General features: G+C 38.8%; 1 protein-coding gene across 3 annotated transcripts in view; it reads right to left on the reverse strand.

The window, feature by feature from the left end:
• Positions 1–8773: 8773 nt before the first annotated feature.
• The window catches only part of LOC121899294 (cGMP-inhibited 3',5'-cyclic phosphodiesterase A-like), a 59942-nt gene continuing 42213 nt past the window's right edge, over positions 8774–26502 (reverse strand). For all 3 annotated transcript variants that reach the window (XM_042415016.1, XM_042415014.1, XM_042415017.1), the window contains 8 exons: positions 25716–25853; positions 25191–25302; positions 24082–24189; positions 23442–23641; positions 22085–22288; positions 21715–21876; positions 17575–17836; positions 8774–16093 (listed from right to left, as the gene is read on the reverse strand). In XM_042415016.1, the coding sequence (XP_042270950.1) occupies positions 15777–16093; positions 17575–17836; positions 21715–21876; positions 22085–22288; positions 23442–23641; positions 24082–24189; positions 25191–25302; positions 25716–25853 (1503 nt within the window). In that variant the 3' untranslated portion in view covers positions 8774–15776. The remainder of the gene's footprint in view (positions 16094–17574; positions 17837–21714; positions 21877–22084; positions 22289–23441; positions 23642–24081; positions 24190–25190; positions 25303–25715; positions 25854–26502) is intronic.

The raw sequence follows: 26502 nt of genomic DNA on the forward strand, positions 1-26502 counted from the left end.
TCTCTCTCCCTCCCTGCCTCCCTCTCTTTCTTTCTCTCTCTCTCTCTCCCTCCCTCTCCCTGACTCTCTTCCTCCCTCCCTCTCTTTCTTTCTGTCTCCCGCCCCTGCCTCTCTCTCTCCCTCTCCCTCTCTCTCTCTCTTTCTCTCTTCTCCTCCCTCTCTCTCTGCCTCCCTCCCTCCTTCTCTCATTTTCTTTAGGCTACAATTCAACTGAGCTTTATTGGAATCATATAGCATTTACAGTGTCATGCATTAGTCACTAGGCCGCTGTGATAACATAATGTCCTCTCAAGTCTAATTTGGACCAGGCACATGATGGGGTTATATCATTAAGTTCTAAATCAGACAAGGATGCTCAAGTTTATTTCATAATATGTTCATTTCCTTGATGTGATATCAAGTACCTTCAGACAGCTGGGTTTGTTCTTTATTGATTATTTTGCAATAATTACAGAAGGTATCCCAGTCGCTTTTAATGTCTGAAACATAACTGAGTTTGTTCTTGTTTTATTACATTGTAATCCCCTTTTCAGATCAATAATATAGAGGAACCCTGTGAGTAAAGCTGGGTGCCACAACTTGATTGGGTTGGGGTGGGGTGGCTTAGCTTGTACAGTATTTGGGGGTCCATCATTAGAGACAGTATGTCATGGAAGCAAGCAGGAACAGGGATTGAATGAGAAAGGGCAATCATATGATGGCGTTTTGGTCCAAATATTTTGTCAAACGTAGTTCATTCAAACTGATATACCATTCAGCTAATTATGTCACACCCCAGCTTTTTCTTCATTGGGTGATACATGACAGGAAAAACCTGCATCTTAGAAAAGTGTTGAGTCACTATGAGCTGCTAGAACAGCTTCAGTGCTCTGGTATAGATAAGTCTGTCCTGGAGGGATACCATTCTTTGTTGTTTTGTTGATGGGGTAGATTGGTCCAATATCTCTCATAGGTGGAGTGAGATAGAGTTTATTTTACTTATTTATACTTATTACTTATTTACTATTTACTATTTACTTTTTTTTTTAGGTTTTTCCTTGAATTTACCACCCATATAAAATTTCCTGTTTTAGTTTGCTGTCCATAGAGCTTACACTTCACAGATATATAATTGGCCTTGCAATGCATATTTTGAGGAGATATATAAGGTTTCAGATGTGGAATGTGCAACATGAGGATTGTTGATGGTTGTTGACCTTCAGATGGATTTTGTGAGTATGTTGGAGTTCAGTTGCTTTCCTCGAGGACAGCTTTGAATTGTAATAAATTTCTCCTGCCCCTGACCCCTCTATGATCAATCTGCTTGATCATACCTTGTGTGATTTGTTGTGTATGTTTCTTTTATTGTGTATGTTACATGTTGTGCACACACTGCAAACCAGTTTCTCACTGACATGCAGTTAATCTTAATCTTGTGTACCTCATGTATGTGTTGTTGTGTATGTGTTTTAAAGTGGACAGATTTTTCCATTCAACAACAGCATGTACCTTCACCTCCTTCTCCAGATCTCCAGTTACTGCTGGAGGACAAATAAATAGCATGTGGATGCAGAAGGTGACTGGTAGCATATTTCCATCATGCTCCTGTAGCACCTGTCCTGCCACACTGTATCTGATTGCATTGGCACTCACAACTGTCAGATGGCAAACACATACAGACTCACACTGCCATGTCATTGAATTTTCTGAATTGTCTGTCCTCAAAACTTGCTGACCTGGTTCCAAGTCATTAATTGGTTGCACTACAGTTATAGCATGGTAATACAACAGGTAGCTGACCCTTTCAACTTCTTAACATTCTGGGTTGTGTGCAGTTTCTGGATGGCGCTGATCTCCTCTTGGTCGGGTAATGCTGTCGCTGACTCACTGCTCTCAGGCTGCAGAGACATTTATTCCCAGTCTGGCTTCAGTTAGAAAGCTTTGATGTCTTTAAACACTTCTTCAAGTCTGCTGTTGTGCTGCTCTTGAGAATTTCTATAAACTGAGATGCTGCCCCAATTAGCGGCTGCACATGGGAGTTCATTAACTTTGTTTGACCCAAATGTTTTAATAACATAGTCAAGAAAGCTATTTGAACTATTAAGAATCAGAATGTTGAATATAGCTAGTCCGGATCAGATTAGGAAAATTGATTGGTATTTATATTGGCTTCATATGCCAACACATTGCATAACATAAAGCTCAGGGCAGATGGAGACTACAAAGTATATTTTGCCTGGCTTTTTTTTTTCTTTTTAAGTTAATGCTTAATCTCAGTGATAAAAACAAAATGATAGTTTTAAAAAATGATTCTATGGAGTTCCCCTTTCAGAGAGGAGTAATAATATAGGTAAACATAGTGCTCTTTATTTACAGCTGGACCTGTGAGGACACATAATAGACAAATTCTTGCATGTTTCCCTGTTGCTATGGTGACCTATGAAATATGAGAGGTTTGGTTAACGCCAGTCTGGAGTAGGTAGCACTGTATATTACTGTATTATAGTCATACAGTGTTGCACAAATGGAGAATCCTCACCTGTAAAATCTGTCGCTGTCACTGATTTTACACATATAGAGTGAAAATTTGAACTTTATTTAATGCTGAACTACATTGTTAAAGCATAATAGTGATCTCAGTATTCCAATCTGCAATGTATTAAGGGAGCATTTTACAGTGTTGTGAAGCCTCTAGGAAGCAGGGTTAATCTGGCATGTATTTGCATTAATTACACAGTTGAAATTGAGGTTATTTCTTATTGCACAATAAATCTAAACAAAGCTAATTAACAGAAATGTTTAATGAAGAGGTGACACACAACATCACCTCCAGTGAGCAGATTAGTATCAATAAGTAGCAATGTCATGCGATTAGATATGGATTACAACTAATTTGCAATATCATATGACAAACAGAATGCCAGTTTATAGTACATTCATGTAAATAGGCATTGTCCTGCACTGCGGGGATAATGACTACACTGTATGCTGCCGTTTCAACATGTTTTCATGAGCTGAACACACTGAGTGTCTGAAGAATTAATTCTGATGGAAGCATGCAGGCCACAGGGCTCACATGGCAAACAAGTGATATGACCCATGTCCACTAAATACACTGATGTTCACATCAGTGATAACCAGTCAAGGATACCATGTCTCTACAACATAAAACAAAGCTTCAGTAATCAAAAATGTTGGATAGGAGCACTTCCTGGATTCAAATTGAGTTTGTTTGAGGTGCTCTTTGGATAGGGATACATGTAGAAATAAAAATACAAAAAAAAACCTCCAATGCACTCTCTTTTAAAACAATTAAAATGCCTTTATTGTCATGGCATGGTCATATTAGACCTTTAAAACAAATTCCGATGCGTTTTGGCATCAAGCCTTCGTCAGGAAGTCAAACAGATCACCTGGCTCTTTTCTAGTGGTTTTCCACCAATAGGAATCTCCTACTTGGATTATAGTGTTGTGGCCTTGAGAGGGTGTAGACATATACAAACTCCAGCAGATGGTGTGGTTTTGGCGCACAATATTCATCAAAGCTGAATTAAAGAGCAAAATAGTGAATACAAACAATGCCAATGGTAACAAAAAAACAAAAAGATGTTCACAAAAAACAAATAAATGTTTACAAAAAAGCAGTAAAATCTAGGTTGGCCTGGGTGTTTAGTAGCCCGTAGTTTGTCGATCCAAAAGGTTTCCCTCCTGTTGGTTAAGTTTCCTTTGTCTGTCATCTTTTCATATGGAAGATGTGATGTGGTCAATGCCAAAGGTTTGTAATGTCAATGGGTTACTGTTAGTCCAGATAAGTCCAGATAGTGTCTAGCCATACGGTAGTATATGTTCTCTGTACAAATAGCATGTTTGTGTTCTGCTAGCCTGTCCGGTAAACGTCTTTTTGTTCTTCCAATGTAAAACACTTTGTAACTGGGACATTCTGGCCTATAGATAACAAACAAGGTTCTAGAGTTAATGAAATGATTAATGGTGAACTCCTTCTGAGATGTAAAATCCACAAATGGCTTGGTCTTTATTTATTATTATCATTTGTGCAGTGGTTACAATGCAACCATGTTTGTTGGGTGTTTGGTTGAAGATGGCTGTGTGCCAGTTCATCTAGTAGGGCATCTCCTAAAACTGATGAAAAACCTACTGAAAGCCTCAGCAGTGTGTGTGTGTGTGTGTGTGTGTGTGTAGTGTGTTTTATGGTTTGATAATGTACATGTTGGCATGAATGTTTTGAGTTCCTTATCATTCTTGAGGACATTTGTATACTTTTCCATCTATCTTTCAGGTTAACTACTTGATTTACCCTCCTTGTCAACAAAGAACTCAGTACAAAATGCTTGAAATAGCTTCTCCCACTTCACAACTTCATTTTTTTCTGCTTCCACACTGAAATCCTAAGACAATAAAAAAACATTTCAGTATCTTCTTCTGGTTGGTTTCTGGTTGCTCACATGACACATTTCTTCAGAAAATGACCCAGTCCACACCACAAAGTCAGATTGGTAATTCATCCACACTGCAAGCATCTTTTGAAAAGCTCATTATTTTTGTGGTCTAACTAATGCCTGCTCATTTAAGACATAATAAGGCATATTTTCAGATTCAGCCAAGCCAGTGTAGACACGGTCTTAGTGCAACAGGTCAAAAGACTGCAGAGAGAATGTGAATGGTCTGCACCTGTCTTGTTGATCATAGAACAGATGTGACTGGTGGTGAATGGTGATCCTACCTCTTGTCCCACAAGGCTTGATTCCCATGCATGCTCATTACCCACAGAGGCCTCAAGGTTACATCTAATAAGGGTACGGATTATAAGGAAAGGGGACTGGATGAAGGGGAGGTGAAGAACTGAGATAGTCGTGGAGACAGAATGAGAGAGGAAGAGAGGGAGGGATCATGACAGAGAGCACAGTAACGTCACAGTAATGAGCAGTAACGTCAGCAAGGATAAGGAGATGGTCAGGAGAAAGGCAAGTCTCCCTACAGTGTGAGTGTGTGTATACATGTGGTCCTTGTAGAAGAATAAATGACATGCACAGATGAGAGCTTAAGTCTGCCCTCTCACCCACTTACTGTAGTTTATATATCATCATTCATATCACTGAAGCTTATACATAATGAAGATCAAGGGCAAAATGTTGATACCAAAGTACGAATAAAGCAGTAACTTATCTTGTATTCTTTGTTCACACAGTGGTTGGAGGAAGAAGGCATCTCTTGATATTTAAAACACCCGATGGTAAATTCCAAGGTCTGAGAGAAATATTGATCAGACAAAGAACGCTTCAGAGAGAAGGCAGCTTCAATGAAAACAAGATTGCCAAAGGGATTACTTTCAATCTATACAAGGCAAAACAGGTAGTCAATTCATCAGATCCTCTACACTCAAATTACTCACATCAAAGTACTTAAAAAACAAACAACAAACAAACAACAAAGTTATAGTTTGATGATAATCTCATAAGTTTTGAAATATTATCAATAAAAACAAAGTGTAACAAGAAACACTCAAATTTAAAAATCATAATTAGCTGAGAATGAAAAGCATCAAGACACAGAAAACAGTCACTACAACAATTTAAGTGCATCTTCACATCCTGTATCCTTCTGTCTGTCTTCCCTATACACAGCAGTAACTTAAAATACTTGAATAGCTACATGTACTATGCAGTACAGAATGAACAAGGAACTAAAAGAGACGTCTGCACAGGAAGGATCTCTGCACTAAACTGAACTGGACCCAGTGACTTGACAGACTGGGTTAAATATTTCATGCATTTTCAATCTAAAAAAATCCTTGAAAGTAGGCTTGGATGTCTGCTGTGTGGGCGTTGATTGACAGCTGTGATTGACAGTTTGCTCGCCTGCTGCTCTCCCCAGCCCTGAGAGGCACCTGGCTGCAGCAAGATGGCGGACAATAATCACAATGGTCAACCATGGTGATCAGCTGGATACAGGAAGTCATGTAACAATGGTCAACCATATACAGGAAGTCATGTGATGATATGAGCAGAAGTAGTTCTTCTCCACGGTATTTACTAAGGACAAGAAGACAAAATGGCAGTACCAATTAACTGAATATAGTTTTTTTTTTTTATAACTGTCATGTATCTATGATAAGACATAATGTTACCGGCCAAGCCTTTCCCCTTTAGGAAGATGGCTTGTCGGTAAACTGTGTGTGTGATGTAGTCTAGTGGGCTTGTTGTGGGAAGTGAGTCTCTCTGGTGTGTGGGAGTAGTACCAGCATTTAGCCGCAGCCACGGTGAAGTTCATGCCGTTAAAGGTGGTTAAGTTACCATAGTCATCAATAAAGTGTCTATAAGCGCAGCGTTCATTATTTAGAGGCTAGTTACCAGTGAGCCAGGCTAAAGTGAAGGAAATTGACCTACAACTTAACTAAGATTTAGATCTGCAGATCTGGAAAGGTAACATTAATCAAAGTTCATGTTCTCATAACCTTGTAACATAAGTTAATGTAGAATGTGTCTAAACTCAATACAATACAATAATGATTTGTAACCCAATAATACATGAAAAAATGTGCAATTCAATTCTTTGTGTTTTCCAGATGACAATCAGAGTCCCGGAAGGCTGCAAAGGCTTCAGCAGGTTCTCTGCAGAAAAAGCCATGCAGTTAGGCATTAGGCTGTATGGAAATCCGTAATTAAAAAAGACTTGTTGAAATGATATCTGTGACTTTTTAAAAATGTTTGGAATGAAATGGAACACCAATTGTGAGCTGGGCCGGGCGTATCGCCCAACATCATTGGGAGCAAATCCCTGCTGCCAGGCTCCAAAATCTGATGGGGAGACTTAAACCAGAGGAGTGGAGGCTGTTATAGCAGCAGATAAATATCCATGGTACCACAATCATTTATCACTATCACATGTAGAGAAAATGTTCAGTTGTCCACATGCTTTTGGTCAGGCAGGATATTTAGAGCTTCTGCCTGATAAACAGGAATAAAATGGAGAAGCAATACATTTTTTAGTAGTTATACTGTAGGCCTATGTATAACAAGTTTACTTTAGGTGGTACTGTAATAAATTATCCTATTGCTTCTTTTCCCCAATAACCTGGGACAGGTAAATAGAGGATTGTCTTGGATTTATAATATTTATAAAATTCAAGACATTTCAGACTTTTTAAGACCTGCAGACACCCTGAAATCAGAGGTAATACTTAAAAACTGCAGGGCAAGGAACTTAAAGGAACAGTTTACCCAAAATACCAAAAATGACATTTTGCCACACACCCCTAGTTCAATGTGTGTGACTGGGTGAGGTTTCCAGTCTGTCTCCCTTCACCTCAACCATGGTGAAGCTGGATGGGGATTCTTTTGTGGAGCTCAAGCTGTCAAAATTTTGGTAATGAACTGTATCTATCCACCCCAGAAGGACTGTGTGAGAGCTGTGGAAGATGCCGGGTATCTGTGTCTTTGTGTTTGAACAGAATTGTTGCTGAGTTTTCCGCATTTAATTTTTTGGTGATTGGAGCTCCACAAAGAAATACCCATCCAGTCCCATTGTATTGAGATGAAGGGAGACAGACTGGAAACATCACCAAATCACACAAAAACAATCTTGATGGACAGATTAAACTAGGGGTAAGTGGGAAAAAAAATCTTGTTGTGTATTTTGTGTGCAAACAGTTCCTTTAAAAATGAAATAATTGACAGTCCATCTACAGAACACTTAAGCTACTCACTTCTGGACACAACATATTAATGACAAACTCAATCCTATCTCAAACAGGGTAATATGTAAGGGTGGTGTCCATGATAGAGGACAAGTACGTCCACAATGCCTTGAAATGCTTTCTGTCCTTGAAATAAACAGACTCCTTGAATTTGGTGTCACTTCTCTCTAACCACTTGGATGACTCTTCACCAGTGAGGGCAACCTGTGCACAGAAAACAATGTGAGTGCACATAAATGCATTTCAAAGCATGTTGTCCTTGTAACTGTCAACTGAATAATAGTAGTGGAAACATGAGCCTTACACCTAAAATATGAATAATAATCATTATTGTTATTTCTGCTTCTTTGTTAAATGTCATTTAATTGACTGAATGTAGGCCAAAGACAAAAATGTCAAAATACGTAATTAAAAAATTTGATTATAGACCATCAACATTTGCGGGGGCGGGGGATCACTGGCTCTGCAGGTCGATTTTCTCGCTTCGCCAAGAGAACCGACTTCTTGCAGTTGTAACGTGAGTAATTTATTTAAATGAAGTTTGTGGGGGCAGATCGTAGGCTTTGCCTGTGTGTGTTCATTTGACTGATGGCCTGTCTGTTTTAGCCTTTGACAGACCACAGTCTTTTGCCCTGTGCATGCTGGATCACGCCGACCCCCTTGTGACCCAGAATCTGAATAAGACAATGAATGGTCTGGGTTCTAAACAGTATGAATGAAATCTGAGAGAAAAGCCCTGCCACTGAAACTGTGCTGCACTTCCATTACAGAGAAGGTTAACACATGTGGTGAGAAGGCTGATTAAAAAAATATGAGATTCAGCCAGAATCAGAAAATGCATAAACATCTAACAGCATTATTTATTACAAAGTCATACACCCAGAGCCACAGTTACTGTAAATAGGCTAAAGGTATAGATCAGTGCTTTATGTTAGAAAGTGCTTAGCTATATGTCAAGTTACCAACTTATGGCTAACAGGACTAGAAAAGATACTATAATGAAGCAAGAATCACAGTGATGTTGGAGAAATAGCTAAAGAACAAGACAGACACATACGCAGCATTTATAAATCTTATTATTCAACAATATTCACATTACAACATCAACACTGCTCTGCTAGTGACAGGTTCTAATAATCCCAATATATTGTATAGTTACTTTGTAATACATTATCAAGAGGCACTTCCAGTATGTCTGGCAATAGAGGAGCTACAGTATTGTGTCTAAATTACAAAACAGTAAAAATAAATATTTTTCTAAAAGTTTTTTGTTATAATATACTTTTGAATCTGTACAGTATATATTTTTTATACAAAGTCAAACGATATCAAGAAATAAAATGTCATATTCCACTTAAACAAATACTGGTGAATCACACAATTTCCCCATCCTGTAGGTATTGCTACATGTGTTAAGTGCAAGATACTGGAGAGAAGAAAAAGAATTGAGTCTGTGAAGCGCCTGCTATAGTTGATAAAAACATATCAGTCTTGTTTGTCTTGCTTTAAAGGTGATGAAAAAAAAACTTTGTTTTGGTTTCCTTTGTGACAAATGAGGAAAGCTGACAAATGTAGCATTCAAACAATGTATACACACATACATACATACATACATACATGTGAAAATGGTATGGCACAGGAGCATAGCCCCCTTTTAAAATGGCTGAAACAACAAACAATACAAAAAGGAATGTTTTTGGTTCAAACCATCAAAAGAAACTACAAGGGCTTCGGTCTGAGAACAGGACACTCGGTCACTTCCATTGTAGTGCTACTGCTGCCTATTGACACGGCAGTGAAAAAAACAACAGGCATGCGGACCGTGAACTCAGGTCTGTTAGATGAAGGTTAACATGGTTCTTATGTTGCTTTATTCTGTCCCATCTTCACATAAGAACTGTTATATGCATATCCAGACAATATCCTCACCAGTTTCTGGATAACACTGACAGAAAAGAAGATGCAGGAGACATGCACCTTTTAGGGCTCATTTTGTGCAAATCACAAAAAACCACAGAGTTCAAAAAGTTTCTTTGGTTTGCACAAGTTCATCCAGTGTGCAGCAATCCCCTTCTTCTTGTTATTTAAAAGACACCACTGATACTGGCTTTGATAAACCAACATAGTTGTACCGACATAGTAGCTATACACCCTGCACTTTTATTGTTTTCTGGACGGAAGTCTGTATGGAAGTTTTTATATGATGATATTGTACAACAAGAGATTTATGACAAACCACTGGCCCGTGTAGCCATGATGACCAAGACCAAAAATAAACAGAATAAATGAGCTCTACCTAATATATTCAGAATGAGAATAAATAATTTTGACACAAACATTTCTGTCTGTCTTTGAGAGCCAGCAGATAGTCAATACTACCACGAAACCAAAAAGAGACAAAGATAAATAAACTTTAAGAATAATTTAACACCCCCCCTGAAAATCCTGTTCTTGCTGCAGTGATGCACAAGTGTACTCCAGGGTGTGTCGGTACACCATGACATCATTGTTAGGTGTGGTTTACCGGAGCAACAAAGCCAACCACACCCTTCAGTGATGGATTGGGTTTGGTCAAACACTTGGTGAAACACCTCTTTTCAGGCTGGTGTTAAGTTACTCTTTAAGGGACCAAATTAGTGGTTTCACATATTTCAACTACAAATAACTTCATATCACAAATAACCATTTGACAAAAAGTGCTGCTGTGTTTTACACATTTGGATGTATTTTGTCTACTGTTCCAGGCATCCACTGGTTTTTACACAGCATAAAAACTCTTGAAACTTGCTACAGTTATGTAATCCAGCTATCAGATACGCATAAATTATATCAGTTACTTAATTGTTGTGTTCGAGCAAAATAGACTTTTATAATCAATCTACAGTTAAATGCCCATGAAATGATGATGTAACATTGACAAATTGTAAAGTAGAATTTCACAACTCAAGAAAGTTTCAAGAGTGTGTTCATAGATTTTCATATTGAGAGAAATGAATGGAGACCAATGGCTGCCCAAAACTGTAGGAAATACAAGAAAAACAAAACAAGCTTAAAAAAAGAATATCTATGTATAGTCTATATGATTTGTAGTCAAGGAGCTAAAACTTGCAAACACACAGGTATGGTCCCTCAATGTGACTGTAACTTTGGGCGTTTTCAGACCTGCACTTTTTGGTCTGGTTGAATCAGACTCTGGTTTGTTTTCCCCCTTGGTGCTATTTGTTTGGGCAGGTCTGAACACAACAATTGTACTTGGGTGCAGACCAAGACTACCGATACCCTTTAGAGGATGTGGTTTCGATCCAGTCCCATACAAACTCTGAAGTGGCTCATTGGTGGCGGGAGTGTGATCTGACCTTGATCCAACCCAACTACTCGGCATACTCTTATGAGTTGGAGCTAAACATCTCCTGCAGCCAGGTGTGCTTTGCATACTGGGAGGCGGATGAGTGAATTTAACAGTTGCTAGCAACTAGCCGGAGAATGAATCAAGGTCAGACCTGGACGCAATGAAGTACATTACATTTTTTATATCTGGGCAGATAGGATCTTCTTCACAACCCTCTTCCTGTTTACGTTTTTGCTCCTGTCCCAGACACATCAGACCAGTGAGTGGAGTGAACGGTCTCATGTGGCTTGTAGTGATGCATTTTGGTTAGCTTGGATTTTTCTCTGCGTGAAAAGAAACCAAAGCAAGTGGAAAACGCATCAAGTTTACCATCAACTGATGGTTACTCATCAACTGATTCAGACCAGAGCAGGTTTGAAAACGCCTTTAAACTGCAACCTGAATTGGGCAAACTGGACCAGTTGACTCATCCCACATGGCTCGCTCAAAACCATAACATGGCGAAACATGCTCAAATGTTTTGTATTGTTTATGACAAAAATAGCGACCCCGAATTCTATCACAGCTTTGATTAAGTCTCTTTGATTGCTGCACTATCGTGTACACAGTTTGTGAGGCAGGGCTGAGCAGGGACATCAGAGGAGGGAAACGTCTATTTTGACTAACTCAATCCCTGGTGACCTTTGAATTTTCTGATCACACAAAATTAAAGCAAAGTGAAGGGACTGTGAGAAAGTCTTTACACAATCCAAAACTTAGAGGTGGGGCATGGGATGATACAGGTGAGAGATGCAAGAAAAGATCCATTGGAATATTATGCGCATTAGATTGCAAGTGAGGCATCAGTATACTGTACGGTGAGTAGGATATTTACAGTGCACAGAGCTCTAGCTCATCCATGTGTGCTCAGATTCCTGTTGTTTACAGGAGGCAGCAGGCTTGCACAGCTTTATACAGTCTTGGTTATTTTTAGAACAACAGAAGTTTGAAAGCTATGTTGCTGTACAGAGCTTCAGAAATGCTCTTTTAAAAAGACCCCAGTCGATGCCTTACGTGACCCACAGCTGTGTAAATCAGTTGTGTATTAGCTGGTGTGTTTGTAGATCATTTTTACAGCTACAGATGGATTTCTCATGATAAGCCGATGTGAGGAGACGCTACTGGAAGACCTTTGGTCCAGGGGAGGGGACTACCTCTCGCTGCATATGCTAGAAATACACTGCTGCCATTCGTGTTGGCACGTAAGACGCACATTGTTTCAGGGGCCAGATGCCACTTTGCCTTTCCCTTTTTTCTGTTGCCAAGCAACGTTTTCTGTTTCTTTTTTTAAAGTTTTACACTTTTTTGTCCAGGGCCTCCTGTCACTGAAAGTAATTTCACTTATAATTGATGTATCATTCTAGATTCCAGTTGGTAAAACAAAACCTGGTTTAGTTTTTCAAAATGTTTTTCCTATGAATGTCTGCAATAACTACTGCATATCAAAAAAAAAATCAGTCTTTCAACACCTATTAAGAGCTCTCAACTTGAACTGAAACGTGAATAATGAGCTCAGGCTTTGGTCAGCACAGACGTTCTTTTTCGTAGAAGTAAAAACAAGCTCAACCACTGCGCAGGGAATAAGCAGTCAAGGGCATTGTATTTAGCCCTCCTTTGCACAATGGGCATTTTGATAAAAGTGCAATGGATACAGCTGAGGATTTAGACAGTATTAGCATTCGCAAAACTCTAATTGAGTTAAGAAATTAGGTCACAGTAGGGCAAGTTCAGCCACTAAAAACTAAGACAGTGTCTGCAAACAAGCCTGTTTAATAGATTGGTTAGTCTGTTTTTATCCAGCATACAGTATGTGTATAATGTGTTAAGTGTGCTGGGCTGGTTGCATAAAGGAATTCAATCCTCAGAGGTTGGTTGTATTTCTGTCATCTGTTGTTTTCATAGTATTGGTATTTCAATTTTAAAACTCTCCCTGGTAGTGTTTCTTTTTTATGTCATCACCTTACTGATCAGAGTGATTGGCCCTCACCCAGGAGCTCACCAAGAAGCAGTAATGACAAACAGGGCATGCAGTGAAAGTTTAAGGTTCCATGTTATGACAGGGATTTTTGCACATGCATTGTTTTAGCAAAGAGGAATTAGGAAAACCTAGTGAGAGCTGTCTGTCTACATGCTACAGAGCTAAAGTGATACCACAGATCAATGTTACTTAAATGCTCTCAACTAGGGCCACTGCCCATAAAACAACACCCCCCACTCTGCTTTACCCTGGAGTGAACATTTTCCAAGCACCTCTCCATCTTGCCTCTTGAGCCAGCTTAAGTCTTGGGCAGCTCCTCCAAAAAATGCTGTCAAAATGCAGTAATGACTTTCAATTAACTTAAAATGTGCTCTGTTTCAATTTGCACTTTTGTCACAAAACACCTGCCACAGATCAGAAAGTGAAGACACAAAGCCTCCTTAAATTTCTCCACAGTTCCTGTTGCTTCTCCAGTGTCAGACTAAATACACCATTAAATCCGTGTATCACAGTCCGCAGACTTCGAAATGTAGATCATCACATGATTTTGAATCCAAATGAACTGGCTGATCTTCAAAGAGTCACTAGAGGAATCTGCTGAAATGTGGAAAAAAAAAAAGATCTGACACCCCTCTGACCCTTCCTAAGCAGCTACAAGTCAAGCCTAAAGGCCTCTCCCTTTCCTCTTTCCCCTTTCATTACGAAGCCTCATTACCAAGGCTGTTCTCCTTGTTCGCACTTTCCTCTATCACCATCGATCTGAATCTCTCAGGACATCAAAGGAGAGATCCGACACAACCCGTTAGGCCACACGCCACAGTATGTCATCAGTAAGGACTACAAATGAGGAAAAAAAGTCAGAGGTGTGGTAAGTCTGCTCTCTAATCATACTCTATTGCACATTTTGCCAAAATGTGTGACTTTAAAACAACCAATGAAGCATTCTGACATTGTTTTTTTCTCTTCTTAGCACACTCTTAGCATATTGTCCTCCATATCTGTGTTGGAGAAGCAACATTTGAGACTCTGGGGTTTCACTAATGTGTTAACAATTAACCTCATTAACATTATATAATATCATATCAATTCTGACTATTCCGTTTTTTTTAAAGTAAGAAATGTGTTGTTTTACACATTACTCTTTTTGCCTCTATAGTTGTGCAACAAAATAATGAAAGACTTTTGTGTGACTGAGTGTCCATATAGTCTTTTTTGTGGGTACACAGCACCTCCTGGATGGAAATAGGCTCCACAGAGCAGTTTTTTTTCTCACTGAAATAAATCCTCTTGGGTGATTTGGAGCTGTGAGTCAGCTCTGGCTTGGGCCACTATGGCTTACTGGATTACTTCACTTTCTGACACATTTGGCCTACATACCAGGCTATAAATTATATTGCACAGAAGAGAGAATTCTTGTCGTTAGTAAGGGCATTACTGTTATGTTTAAGCAACTAAGTTAGGAAGTGACATAAAATGTGAAAATAAATATCATTAGCTTAGAAAAACACATTACTGTATTACCTAGTTTTGTGTTTTGTAAGTTACTTTAAATGTAATAAACCCTGTGATCTGTTTTGGTGTAGTACAGGAGCCAATGGGACACACTGTGAGAGCAGGCAAAAGGAAAGAGAATTGTGATATAAGCTGTAATGTAATCAATAATCTTGTTTCCCTTGCAGTTCCTTTGTGATGCACAAACTGGAACCACGTGTCTAGGGTTATCATTAAATCACTAGCATCTCAAACAGCACAGAAAGAAAATCTTGAAGCAGTGGCCAGTATAAGGACAAGGACACTACAAGTCTCTTTCTCTGCAGGTTTCTGCCTTCCTGAGTTGTGTGATCTGGAAATGTGTAGGTGTGCTGGACTGATTTTGAGAAACAAAAGACAGGGAGAAAACATGCAACTAAAGACAAACACCGTTTGACATGAACAGAACATTGTTTTGTATGTTTTTCCTTGAGCAAGAATAAAGCTTTTAGAGCAACAGGGTTCTTTGTTAAACTTCCTATTCGGTTCTGAGTATGGAATGTGCTCCTACTGTAGCATTGTGTGTGTGTGTGTGTGTGTGTGGTGTGTGTGAAGCTTGTGTGAGTGGATGTCTGTATACACAATGTACTACAACTGGCTTTTTTTTCTGTCTTTCTCTGAAATCCACACGGCTGAGCCTCAGTGGACACAGCTTTTTCCCTGGCTTTCATCCCATTGTCTTCAAGGAGAAGGGGCTTGTTGCACATCCTCAACCAGCCGGGTGGCTCCACATGCTGACAGCATGGGAGCAACAAGATGGATGGGAGGGCTTGTGACAGTGTATTACTCACTGGTGGAGTGAATCTGTGAATCAGCGTGGTTGGCCCATACAGAAAAATGGGCAGCCTGGGTGAGGGCAGGGCACCAGATCCAGACTAAAACACTACAAGAAAAACAAATACAGTCCACGTTCATTCTCTTTTTCTCTTTCAGATTCTTCTTGTTCTACTCCTCAGTCACCTCCTTTGCTCATCTTACCTGTCTCCCCTTGTTAGATGCCCTGGGCATGCATCATCCCTGTCCTTAAACCCTGTTTTTGTTAGGCACATATTACCCAAAACATCTTCTACAGTGTTGTGTCAAAGTGATGTGCTGGCTACCATATCAAGAGTTTAGTTAGGAAAGAAACAAACATTTTTAGACAACGTTCAGATTCCTGGTTTCAGAGGAGGTCAAAGTTCATAATATCACTCTGGTTCCTCCTCTTTTTCCCCTGAAGTCTCTGATTGCGGAAGGATTTCTTCTTCCTCTATAGCCGGCACCTCTTCCCTTTCATCAAGGCTGTCGCCCGACTCCTCCTCTTTGCTTGCTTGCTCCTCCTCTTCCTCGTGGATGGCTGTGATTGGATCAGTGGGGCTGCTGATGCAGTTTGGGTCTTCTTTCTGGGCCTCCTCCTGGACTTCTGCAGCAATGACTCTTTTCCACATTTCATGGTTCTCCAGGAGATGCTGCGTGATCTGGCAGAACACTTTCCTCCTGCTTTCCTTCTTTGTCTCTTGCCTCTCTGTAAGACACCAAGAAAGAACAAAGACATAATGAACTCAACAGTTAGACAAGCCCCAATACATCTCTGACATGAGCTGGACAATCCAACAATTCAACAAGTATATTCTGTAGCTGCATTATACAACACTCTAATGGTTGCACAGTTAGCTTTAGCGGGAGAGAACTCTCAAAGAACCTGAGCAGCAATGAGGATTCTGCTGGGAGAGAAAATCCCTGTAAACAAACACATACATTAACATTAAACCAAAAACTCCACTCAAAAATATGTTTTTCTTCTTGTTCCTACAGTTGGATGTTTGACCTTCACTCTGCAGAATGATGTATATGCAGTTTGACACTGGGAGGCTGTTTTCACATTCATCCCCCTTTAAGGGGGGGCAGGCCCGTAAGCACGATTTGTGACATCACAACTAGTTTGGAAGCCAATCATGGTCCAGTATGCAACTTACACAAGGATTTTAATGGGCTAATTATACTTTTTGTGAAAAATACATATTGGACACAAGTTATTGTTCTAAGCAGAGTATTTTTATATGCCTTAATACATTTCTGGAGGAGATCTTTAAAATACCAAAAACTTCGGGGTGGTGGAGGAGGCATTGTTACAAGGGTATCAGCAGAGTAACAGTTGAAGTGTCAGGTTATATTGACTGCACTGAACACTTGAATGAATATGACTGGACATTACTAAGTCAGCCGGTAGCCAAGCGGCTGATGAATGAGGCACTGATGTTGAACCACAAATGAAGAAATTGATGCTAATCAGCTAATGACAGCATTACTTCAGTGCTCTGCCTGAACTGATCCACAGTTCCACTTGAAGCAGGTGTCTCCAGTGGTACAAATAACCTTTAAACAATACTTCTTAAATGATTAGCAACAACAATTAGTAAGTGAAATGCAGTTTATGCAATGGGAATTCTAAAATCTACCACTCACCTTCAAACTCATTTTCACTGCATTTGTGGCTTTTAAATCTGACTTGTGGATGTCAGTGATGTCTTGAACACCCCAAAGTACGTCTTCATATTAAATAATAACTCTACCCAATTAGGATAAGAATAAGACCTTATAAATATATTTTGTGGCAATCAGTGATGTCGAACAGGACACTAAAACCCCAGACAGAGATTTGTTGGTATGATTTCACATTGGCTCAATAACTTAAGCCTGTTCCACTCCAAATCAACCAAAACTCTTCAGACTAAGCTTGCTGATTAATTTTCTTTAGTGAATCCCAACCTTAAAAAAACAGCGCTGGTTTTGAATCTTAATCAGATCACTTTAGGTTCCACTAATCTACAGGACATAAATCTCACTGCTTGATTAAAGATTAGAGAATGTGTGCCGTTCTTTCCACATTATTTGGTCTCTATGTATACTCACTCAGGCAGATATCATTTTAGGTCACACATAACTCAAAATAATCAGAGATTTTTTTGGGGGGGGATAATGAATGAATAATTATGGTTTACATACGGGAGTTGTCAGAGCTTGTAGATACATCCTCTTCCGCCATTTCTTCCTCTTCTGTATCTTGTCCCTCCTTTGCCTCTTCTGGCTCTACCTCTCCCTCGGGTGGGTCAACCCAACGTCCTGGCATAAGAGCAGCAGAGTCGTAGGAGGAGCACAGAGGTCCCACTATGTGAGTGATGAATGACTCCTGTAGTTTAGCGAGTTGCGGAGCTGACCGGTCCATGAATGGGCTGATGGGAAGGCCCAGGCTCGCTTCTTCGTCACCCTAGGAAGGTGCAATCATAGCAGATATGTTAAGTGCAAAAAAAAGACAAAATGTAAATATACTGGAAAATGGAACATTTATATTATATAATGATAAGATTTCAAAGAGGAACAATTTTCTCATCTGTGGCATCTTTCCACAGCTCCATGACATCAAGCTTGAAATGAATCCTTGAGTCAATTCAGTCCACTGAACATTACTTTTTCTTTGAATTCAAACTTTTCAAAATGTCTTAAAACTAGTAGAGAGTAAAGGAGAGATTATGAGGCCTCTTTTTCTGTCAAGTTCAGTCATTATCATCAACCAGAAGTTAAGTTTTACCATACATGAGTTCTATGTAATTATGTTGTCTTTATTTTTACTACATATTTTTAAAAAATCTTTTCTGATGTCAAAAGCTTTTCACTCTATGGGTGGCAGAGAATCAGACTTTTTTGTTTCTTTTGTTGTCAGATTACATATTCAAACCATTTACAAAATTTCTCACTGTCAAAAAGTATAAAACAGACTGAATCATAAATCATAAATTAGACTACTTTGCCTATTGAGTTCAACAACACAAAACTTCTTGAATATAAGAAATAATGTTTTCATGTTGTGAATGTTTTTTGCGTGTATTTCCATTCACCTTAATTGTTCCATGTACTTTATTATTTTATATGAAGCAAATTATAACTTTATGAAGAAAATTATAGCATTATATGAATTCATACCAGTATTGTTATATCAGTACAAAAGGAAGAATGCAACATATTAAGATTTACCCAGGCTTGCACATGTAAGTAAACTCTATATGACTATATGACACACTCAGACATACTGTATGTCCTCTGTACAGCTCTACTGGAAAGCACAGAGAGTTCCAGATACAGCGCCTCTGGTTACAGTCTCCAGTAAGTAGGTCAACAAGACTACAAATAGAAAAACATCCTATTGCTGATTTGTAGGTATCAATCATACAAATAAGACTGCTGGCAGAGACTTGCCTCAGTGATGGTGACTATAATCTATGTATTTGTTGCCCGCAAGGTCATCACTGATAAAAATAGTCTGAGAAATTAGACATGGCCATGAAATATACACTTCCCACACCATATCAGATGTACTGTATGTAATCATATTTGTTGAAGGAGCCATTTGTGTGACAGCCATCTGAATGGAGGCCAGCTGAAGACAAGCCAAAGTGGAGCCATGCTGTTCCCTCCTCGGCCTTGGGATGCTTCTCAATCACACCTTTTCTATTTCTCTGTTCTCATATCTTTCTGTTCTCTATCCACAAAGACAGAGCTATGATGGAAGCATACTGTATCAGTGAGCTAAGACGGCTGAAATCTCATATTTGGATTTGTTTTTTCTGATTTTATTCCTGCTGACACTGTTCATCTTCACACAAACTGAGGATTTAAGTACTGTAATTGTCAAAATACACCTCTAGAGTAGCAATTCCAGCTAAAGACATTGTTCCCAACAGAATCAATAATGGAATAATATGAAATTATTTCTCGGCAGAAAACAAATACATATATCTCAAAAACAAACAGAGGAACTCTTCTATTTTGGGATATCTATCCATCATTTTTCACCATTTCTTGATAAGTAAGGTGACTCAAAGTGGGCTTTTTTTGTTTCTCATAGTGACTGATGTGACATATGTGTATGATGCTTTCATATATTGTGACAATTATGTATTGTGTGTTTGTTTTCTGATGTCAGGGCTTTCAAAGCGATTCACTAGGAGGACAGAGGAGCAAAGGCTCCCATCACTATGGCAACCTGAAACCTGGATGGCGTCAGTGCACTGTACTAGTGGTTCATGTAGGAGGTGTGTGTATCTATACAGTATGTATAGTAAGTAATGCAGAGAGAGCGTGAGTGGAGAGAGAGAGAGTTGTTTCTTCATTGCTAGAAATTTCTACTGGTGCAATGCATAATATAATGTAAATGCAAGGGTGTCTATGTGTGTGTGTGTGTGTGTGTGCACATCTGTACTGACTCTGTTGCTAACTGAGAGCCTCAGTTCCATCCCTGTGATCTTCCTTTGTGTGACTGTGAATGAGCACTGTCAAGGATGACACATTCAGGTCATCTGTCTCCCCTCTGAAGAGAAAAACATACGCACACCCCTCTGTCTCTCAAAGGACATACATAATTCTCAAAGCTATTATGAGAAATGAACAGAAGGTTTGAGTAAAATAGAAGAATGTTAAGCATCAGACACAGATCAGAGGGAGGACATTTCCCTCGGCAATCAGCACAGCCCAGATTAGAGGTTTCTTGCTGCTACATAATGTTCTGAATGATATCCTTGGTACACAAGTCATCTTCATTAAAAAAAACAAACTAAATAAACACAGTATATGCTGATAATAAGTTTGCTGAGTGTTAAATGAACATTGTGCAACAAACTTCTTTTACAGCTTGTACATCAGTGAACAAATGGCAAGATATTTTGTTTTGAGAAGAACGAATATCATGGATACCACTGATACCATTATGCCTCTTCATTAATGCACTCCATAAAATAGCTTCAATTATGGCTTAAGAGTCTCAAATTAGTGGTATTCCACTAACAACACGTCATTGTCAGGCAAGTAATCATAGCTCTCAGGCTAATCAGATTTTATCTTTATCATTTGCTTGGTGCTACCTCAACTGACCAATCAGAGGCATTGTTGATTAAGAGCGGGATTTGTTGCCAAGGTGTCCTGCTACATTATTCTCTAATAAATTCATGAGCTAGTAGGTGTGCTTTTTTTGTCCATTCTATTTCTGTTCAAGGGGAGCATGAAACTGCACACATAAAACCTTCCTGAAGGGTCCTTGTGCAAGACACTACATTCCAATCTTCTGCAGATGTGCTGTTATGCAGTTGATTTATTTGATTGTTGCTTATTAAGTCATGAATATTTCTTGTTACAGAGAATATATACTCCTGCTGAACTGATTTTTTGGCCACTTGGGGGCAGCAGAAACAAGTTGTGAACACAACACTTATGTATATATCACCTTTAAGGTTGATTTGGTGAACTTGTTAGCAAGCAGTTGCTTATTTACACGTTCCAGCAGCTATGGAGCAACATTATCATTCTTTTGGAGTTGTGTTTCTGTCCACATGGTGAATGTTAAGTCCAACATTCACTCTCCTTTAGCTCAGTTTTTTAGCTCTACTGATTCCTGAGGGAAATATCTGTCTCTTTAGCTGTTAAATACTCCACTATGTTCACCAGCTAGCCACAACCAAGTGTGTCTGTTTGCTGGTGCTGAGCAGCAGTACCGCAGATTTTTAGAGCTTTGTCTCTGAAAACAGCTGCCTGCTGCAGCTGAAAACGACGCTATGAGATCTGTGAGAGTGAACCAAAACAAAAGAAATTGAGTGGGGTGATGATTCTCTGTTAGTTTATCACTATGAGTGACACCTTAACCATTACACATTGCCATTTGATACATTGTTATTATTAAAAATATCAATTTTATCTACTTTAAGACTCAAAGCTGAGGTTCAGGGGGTTTTAAATGTACATATTGTGTAAAATTTGTAATAGTAAAGTCTTCTGTTTGCAAGCTTAAGTTTATTTCCCATTGTTTTATAAAAATTTCAGGTAAATTCAGTTCAGAGAAAATTCTATTTTTCTGTACCCTTCATTTTTGCTTAGGTTTTTTTTACACTTATTTATTTATTTTTCACTCCTGTTAACAACAGCTTTTGAACGTTTTTGTCACTGGGTATCATTAAGTGCTGACTGTACTCCATACAGTAAGCTCTCAGCAATATGCATGAGGTGATATCTGTTTAATTACTTTTTGAGAAATTATTGTTTTTTAAATACTGAGGCCAGATCTCAAAAAAAAAGTAGGACTGCAGAGGTTTATGACCATACTTGTTCGTAGAACTCGTTGACGATCCCTTCAGTCCACTGCAGATGCAACTCCTTACACTTCAGCGGTCCATTGACATCAGCCATTTTGATGCACATCTGGCACACCAGCAATCGGTCGTTTTCATTAGTCCAATCAATACCGGACACTCCTTCATCACCCACCTGGGGACATGTGCACAGGAAGGTTTGTGTGAAAAACAGAAACCCTGTTATGGATTGTGAAGAACCCCTACTGATTCATTGTCAACTTATATTTAGGACAACCTGGGAGAAAATACTGCTTTTATCACAGGAACAAAAAAAAAATCAACGAGAGCTGAGAAGATATAAAAGAGACACAACATGGATGTCTTAGATAGTTTTTGTTTACCTTTGCATTAAACTCTGCTAGGAAGTCAAAGTGCTTTTTGAGGTCAGTGGCCAGGATGGCTTCAATGACTAGGAAGCGGAAGCGCTTGAACTCCACATGTTCAAGGTTAACCAGGAAGTTATACTCAGGTCGAGACATGAAGAGGTTCCACGCTGAAGCTGCATGGTGGTTTTCCAAGACCGAGCGGTCATTGTATAGAAGAGCCTACAGCAGAAGAGAGAGCAGAGAGAATGAGATATTAACACGTAATCTTGGCTTTCAAGGTGACAAGCATAGAAGCTTATATGGTCCATTTTCTCACCTCATAGCTTTGTTTAGATGCAGGTTAAAAAATCTAATCTAAAAAGTAATATTAATAGTGACATTTAAGGCCTAAATCAAAGTGTCTATGACCTGAATACATGCTGCTCTCCTGCAGATCTGATTGTATCATGGTTTCTGTTGGCAGCCTTTTTTCTGCTCTTAGTTATTATGCTGCCCTCTACTGTATGTGCAGTATTTTGCTTATTTCTCAATTGTCTATTGGTTGGCATGTGCATTATCATAATTTCAAGCTCTGATGAAATATAAATCATCATGTTTGAGCATTATGAATATTCACATTCACATCATTTCTTTTCTTGTTACATGACCTTTACAACTAGGATAAGCAGTCACATTTTCCATACACATTATACTTATTCAGCTGTGCATCACAAAAATATTTAAGCTCAAAACAACGGTTTTATATGAGACCTTCCTTCTCTATTCTTCATATTATAATTGCATATTATTTGCTGAGCTCCTATTTTATGTTTTTTTCTGCTGCTAGATGAGGTCGCACTCATTTCTAATCTTAAACTCATATTAATGTACTGATGGTCATCTGCTGCTGTTATCAATGCTACATAACATTTCATAAAAAGAAAACATCTCCAAGCCATGAATGTTTTTGAGAATAACGTGATCAAATTAATAATTGTCTGCTGCATTGCTGATATCTACCTTCTTAGCTTGCCAGTGCATATCAGATAAAGTGCTGGTTTTTATTGATCCGACTTAGTTCACTAGATAACATCTGCAGCTGTTGGAGGTGCTGTGTGTGAAATGGTCACAGCTGGTTTCCCATAACACACAGAGAAATTGAAATAGTAGCTGGTTTGGGGCTCTGTGTGCAGTTTTGGGTATTGCTATTCTCCTCCCATTTATAAGCTTGGTGTTGGCTTGTGGGAGCAACTCTACACATATTCTGTATTCACTTACATGGGTTACTTCAGTATACTGAAGTTTGAATGAACTGATAACAAGAAATTTCAATGGAAGCCACCCTTGTTTCTCTCCTCTCCAGGGCCACTGAAACAGACCTACATTTATTTACCTGTGGTGCACTGGTTGCTACTAGAAAGGCGTTGGTTCTTCCAGGGTGGTCATAGTCATGCATGGCAGCGGCTACAAACAAGGCCATGAGCTCCAGACTGGGGATAAGGCCAGACAAGGAGCCATAACCTTCCTCTGGCACAGAGTTCATCTTGGACACCAAGAAGCCTGTAGCACCAGGAGTAATGCCATTCTCTGAGTCTACAGGCAGAGAGAGAACAAAGCTCAAACCCCAGTCACTGATGGTGCTCTTAGACTGTTTTATCCTGGAAGGAAGTTTCAGCATTTTGACTCAATTCACCTGTTAGAATGAGTCATAAGTGATAAAACAATATCAAGCAACAACAGGAGAGAAAATAAATACAGAAATAAAATGTGAAGGTGAAAGTGAAATTACAAGAGCTATGTTTGCTATGACACTGAACTTTTGACATCGTACTTTATACATAAAAAAAGTAAATATAGATGGATGAAGTTGTTGAGTTCTGGTGCTGGGTCAGCAGATTAAATTCAACCTTTTATTATATACCAGCAAATACCAGAAAAATAAAACAACAACAAAAAAAAAATTAAATTCCGTCTAATTTAATGAAGAGGTGATGGGTTAAAAGTTTGGTCTTGAGTATAAAAAAACTCCTCACCAGTGTGTATCCCGTTCTCAGTCAGCAGGGTGGGCAGGCCTGGCACAGACTGCGTGGTGAGGTACCAAACAGCATGCAGCACGTCAGTGGCATGGATCCGGTTGTGATCTGAGGAGAGTAAAATAAACTGCTGACTCACCACCAGTGGAGGGCAGTAAGACCACTAAGATGAAATCTCAAACATGCTGCTGCTCAGCTGGAGAAGAAGCAGTTTGATGCTATTAAACTGGCAAAAAAACAAACAGCAAAGCCCCTTCTGTAACATTGGTGAAGTAACAGTTTTTTGCCTTTTATACATTGGTCAATGTTATGGGTGGTAAGTTTCATGTTGACGCTGTTCAAACATGACAGAATGGATGGAGACAAGGCTCCTGTGTTGTTGGGTATATGACACAAGACTTCTCTATATTTGGCTTGTTTAGCTTTTTTGTTTGTTTTATGAATCAATGTGATTATCAATTGTTATTTGTTTTATTGTTGCTCACAGTGTCTGGACCCCAGTTAGACTTGTGGCCACTATTTGCAAGATAATGGGGATCCAAATAAAGAATAGATGAAATATGCTGCAAAAATAACACACTGACCAGGGCATAATTTTCCTGTTTTCAAAGGAAGTGAACATGGTGGGCTATGAAAACCTATAAAAATTATTTGCACAATGAATAAATATAATTTTCCACCAGAAAACAGTGTTTATTTATAATACACAGTTACACCAGTTTAATTTCATTTAAAAAGTAAAAACCATGTAATAAAGTACTAATAAAAAAAAGTATGTGGTCTCACTTTGGTTATATACTGTCATTTAAATTTCTTTCAAAAACACAAGACTTTCAATGCTGTCAAATGTTCTGACAACTAATGCTACCTGTCAGTGCACAATGTCTATGCATCTTCATTCTCAACATGAATCAATTTGATATTTAGCACTAAAATATAACAAACTGGACATTATTAACTAACATTATTAACATGCCACAAACTGCTGATGCAGAGAGCAGCCCTGTTAGAGAGGCTTTATTTCACTGACAAAGCAATACATCCACCTTGTGGTAGATGAAGGTAATGTTGGACATCATTTTATTCACATAAACAATTTGTCAACTCACAAGGGATGTCTCTGTATCCATTCTCCAAAGCATGGAAGTAGTTCATAAACTCTTGTACAGGAATCCTGAAGGTCTCAAACAAACCTGTGTCCTCAAAGAGCCTGTAGGAAACCTAGGACACAACATGAGGAAAACATCATCACTACTGTGAATCAGCTCTGTGGAGGTTTAGATGTATAGTCATGTCTGATAAGAGCAATTCAGCACATTCTTGACTGATATTAACACTGAACTTGTGGGTTTATACTGACAAATCTGCTCATAATCCTAATTAACCCTGCTCTACTGAGTTTTGCTTTAATTCAATTTAGTGTTGTTGTTGTTGCAAGCTGAAGATGCAAATTTACTCTTCCCACTGCTTAAATTGACAGCTAATGGCACTATGATGGTTTATAAAGCTGCTAATGACATACATGTGGACATTTCTGTCAATATGAGTTGCATTTAATTGAGTCACTATTGATGTGTTTTTATAAAAACAAATGTCATATGGGTTCTAACATTTCATTGCTCATTAGTGCTCACCTGGCTGAGGATACAGCCTGTCTTGCCAAGTGTCTTCTCCATTAGAGTGAAAATGGGAAAGTTCCAGTTGTCAAGTTGACTCATCAGAGGCTCCAGCCCTGGCTTCACCAGAGGCTCCAGGGCCAAGACTGGCTTGTCCTGTGAGTTAAAGGCAAAGGTACAGAGGAGGTATGAAGATAAAGATGGTTTATACCTTATTTTGTAAAATCACTTTCATAATTTCAACTTTTCAGTCACCACAGTCATCAAGAGGCAAATTTAGGTCGTAAGTCACGATTCTCTCTCTCTCTCTAGATATACACTCATACTGCATCAGAGATTGGTTTCTAGCATTTGAGAAACCAGTAAATAAAGGTTAAATTGTTGTGAAAATTCAACCTAAATATCACTTTTATCCACTCATATTGTGACAGGGTTTCTGAAGTGTTCACCAAGACTTTTTAAGGCCTTTATAATAGCACATAGAATGCAATTTAATACATTTTTCACAGTCATACTGCTCAAAGACAAAAACAGTAAAGACGACAAGGTCTACAATTATTTATTATGTACATGAATTCAGTAACATTTATATCAAAAAATTTTGTCAGTGGTACATAACAATAATTCCTATTAGAATTAATCAATTAATGTGACCTGTTCCTAGATAAGTGTCAGAAAACTGATGTCTGGAAAAATAATGAATTATTTTAAGTTAATTCAAGTATTATCTAAAACTGACACTTGCCCATTATAAGCCAATGAACTTCCTAGCTACTGTAACTAGCAGTTGCAACAGTGTTTACTA

Source organism: Thunnus maccoyii, chromosome 6 (genome assembly GCF_910596095.1).
Source record: "Thunnus maccoyii chromosome 6, fThuMac1.1, whole genome shotgun sequence".
Taxonomy (NCBI): Eukaryota; Metazoa; Chordata; class Actinopteri; order Scombriformes; family Scombridae; genus Thunnus; species Thunnus maccoyii.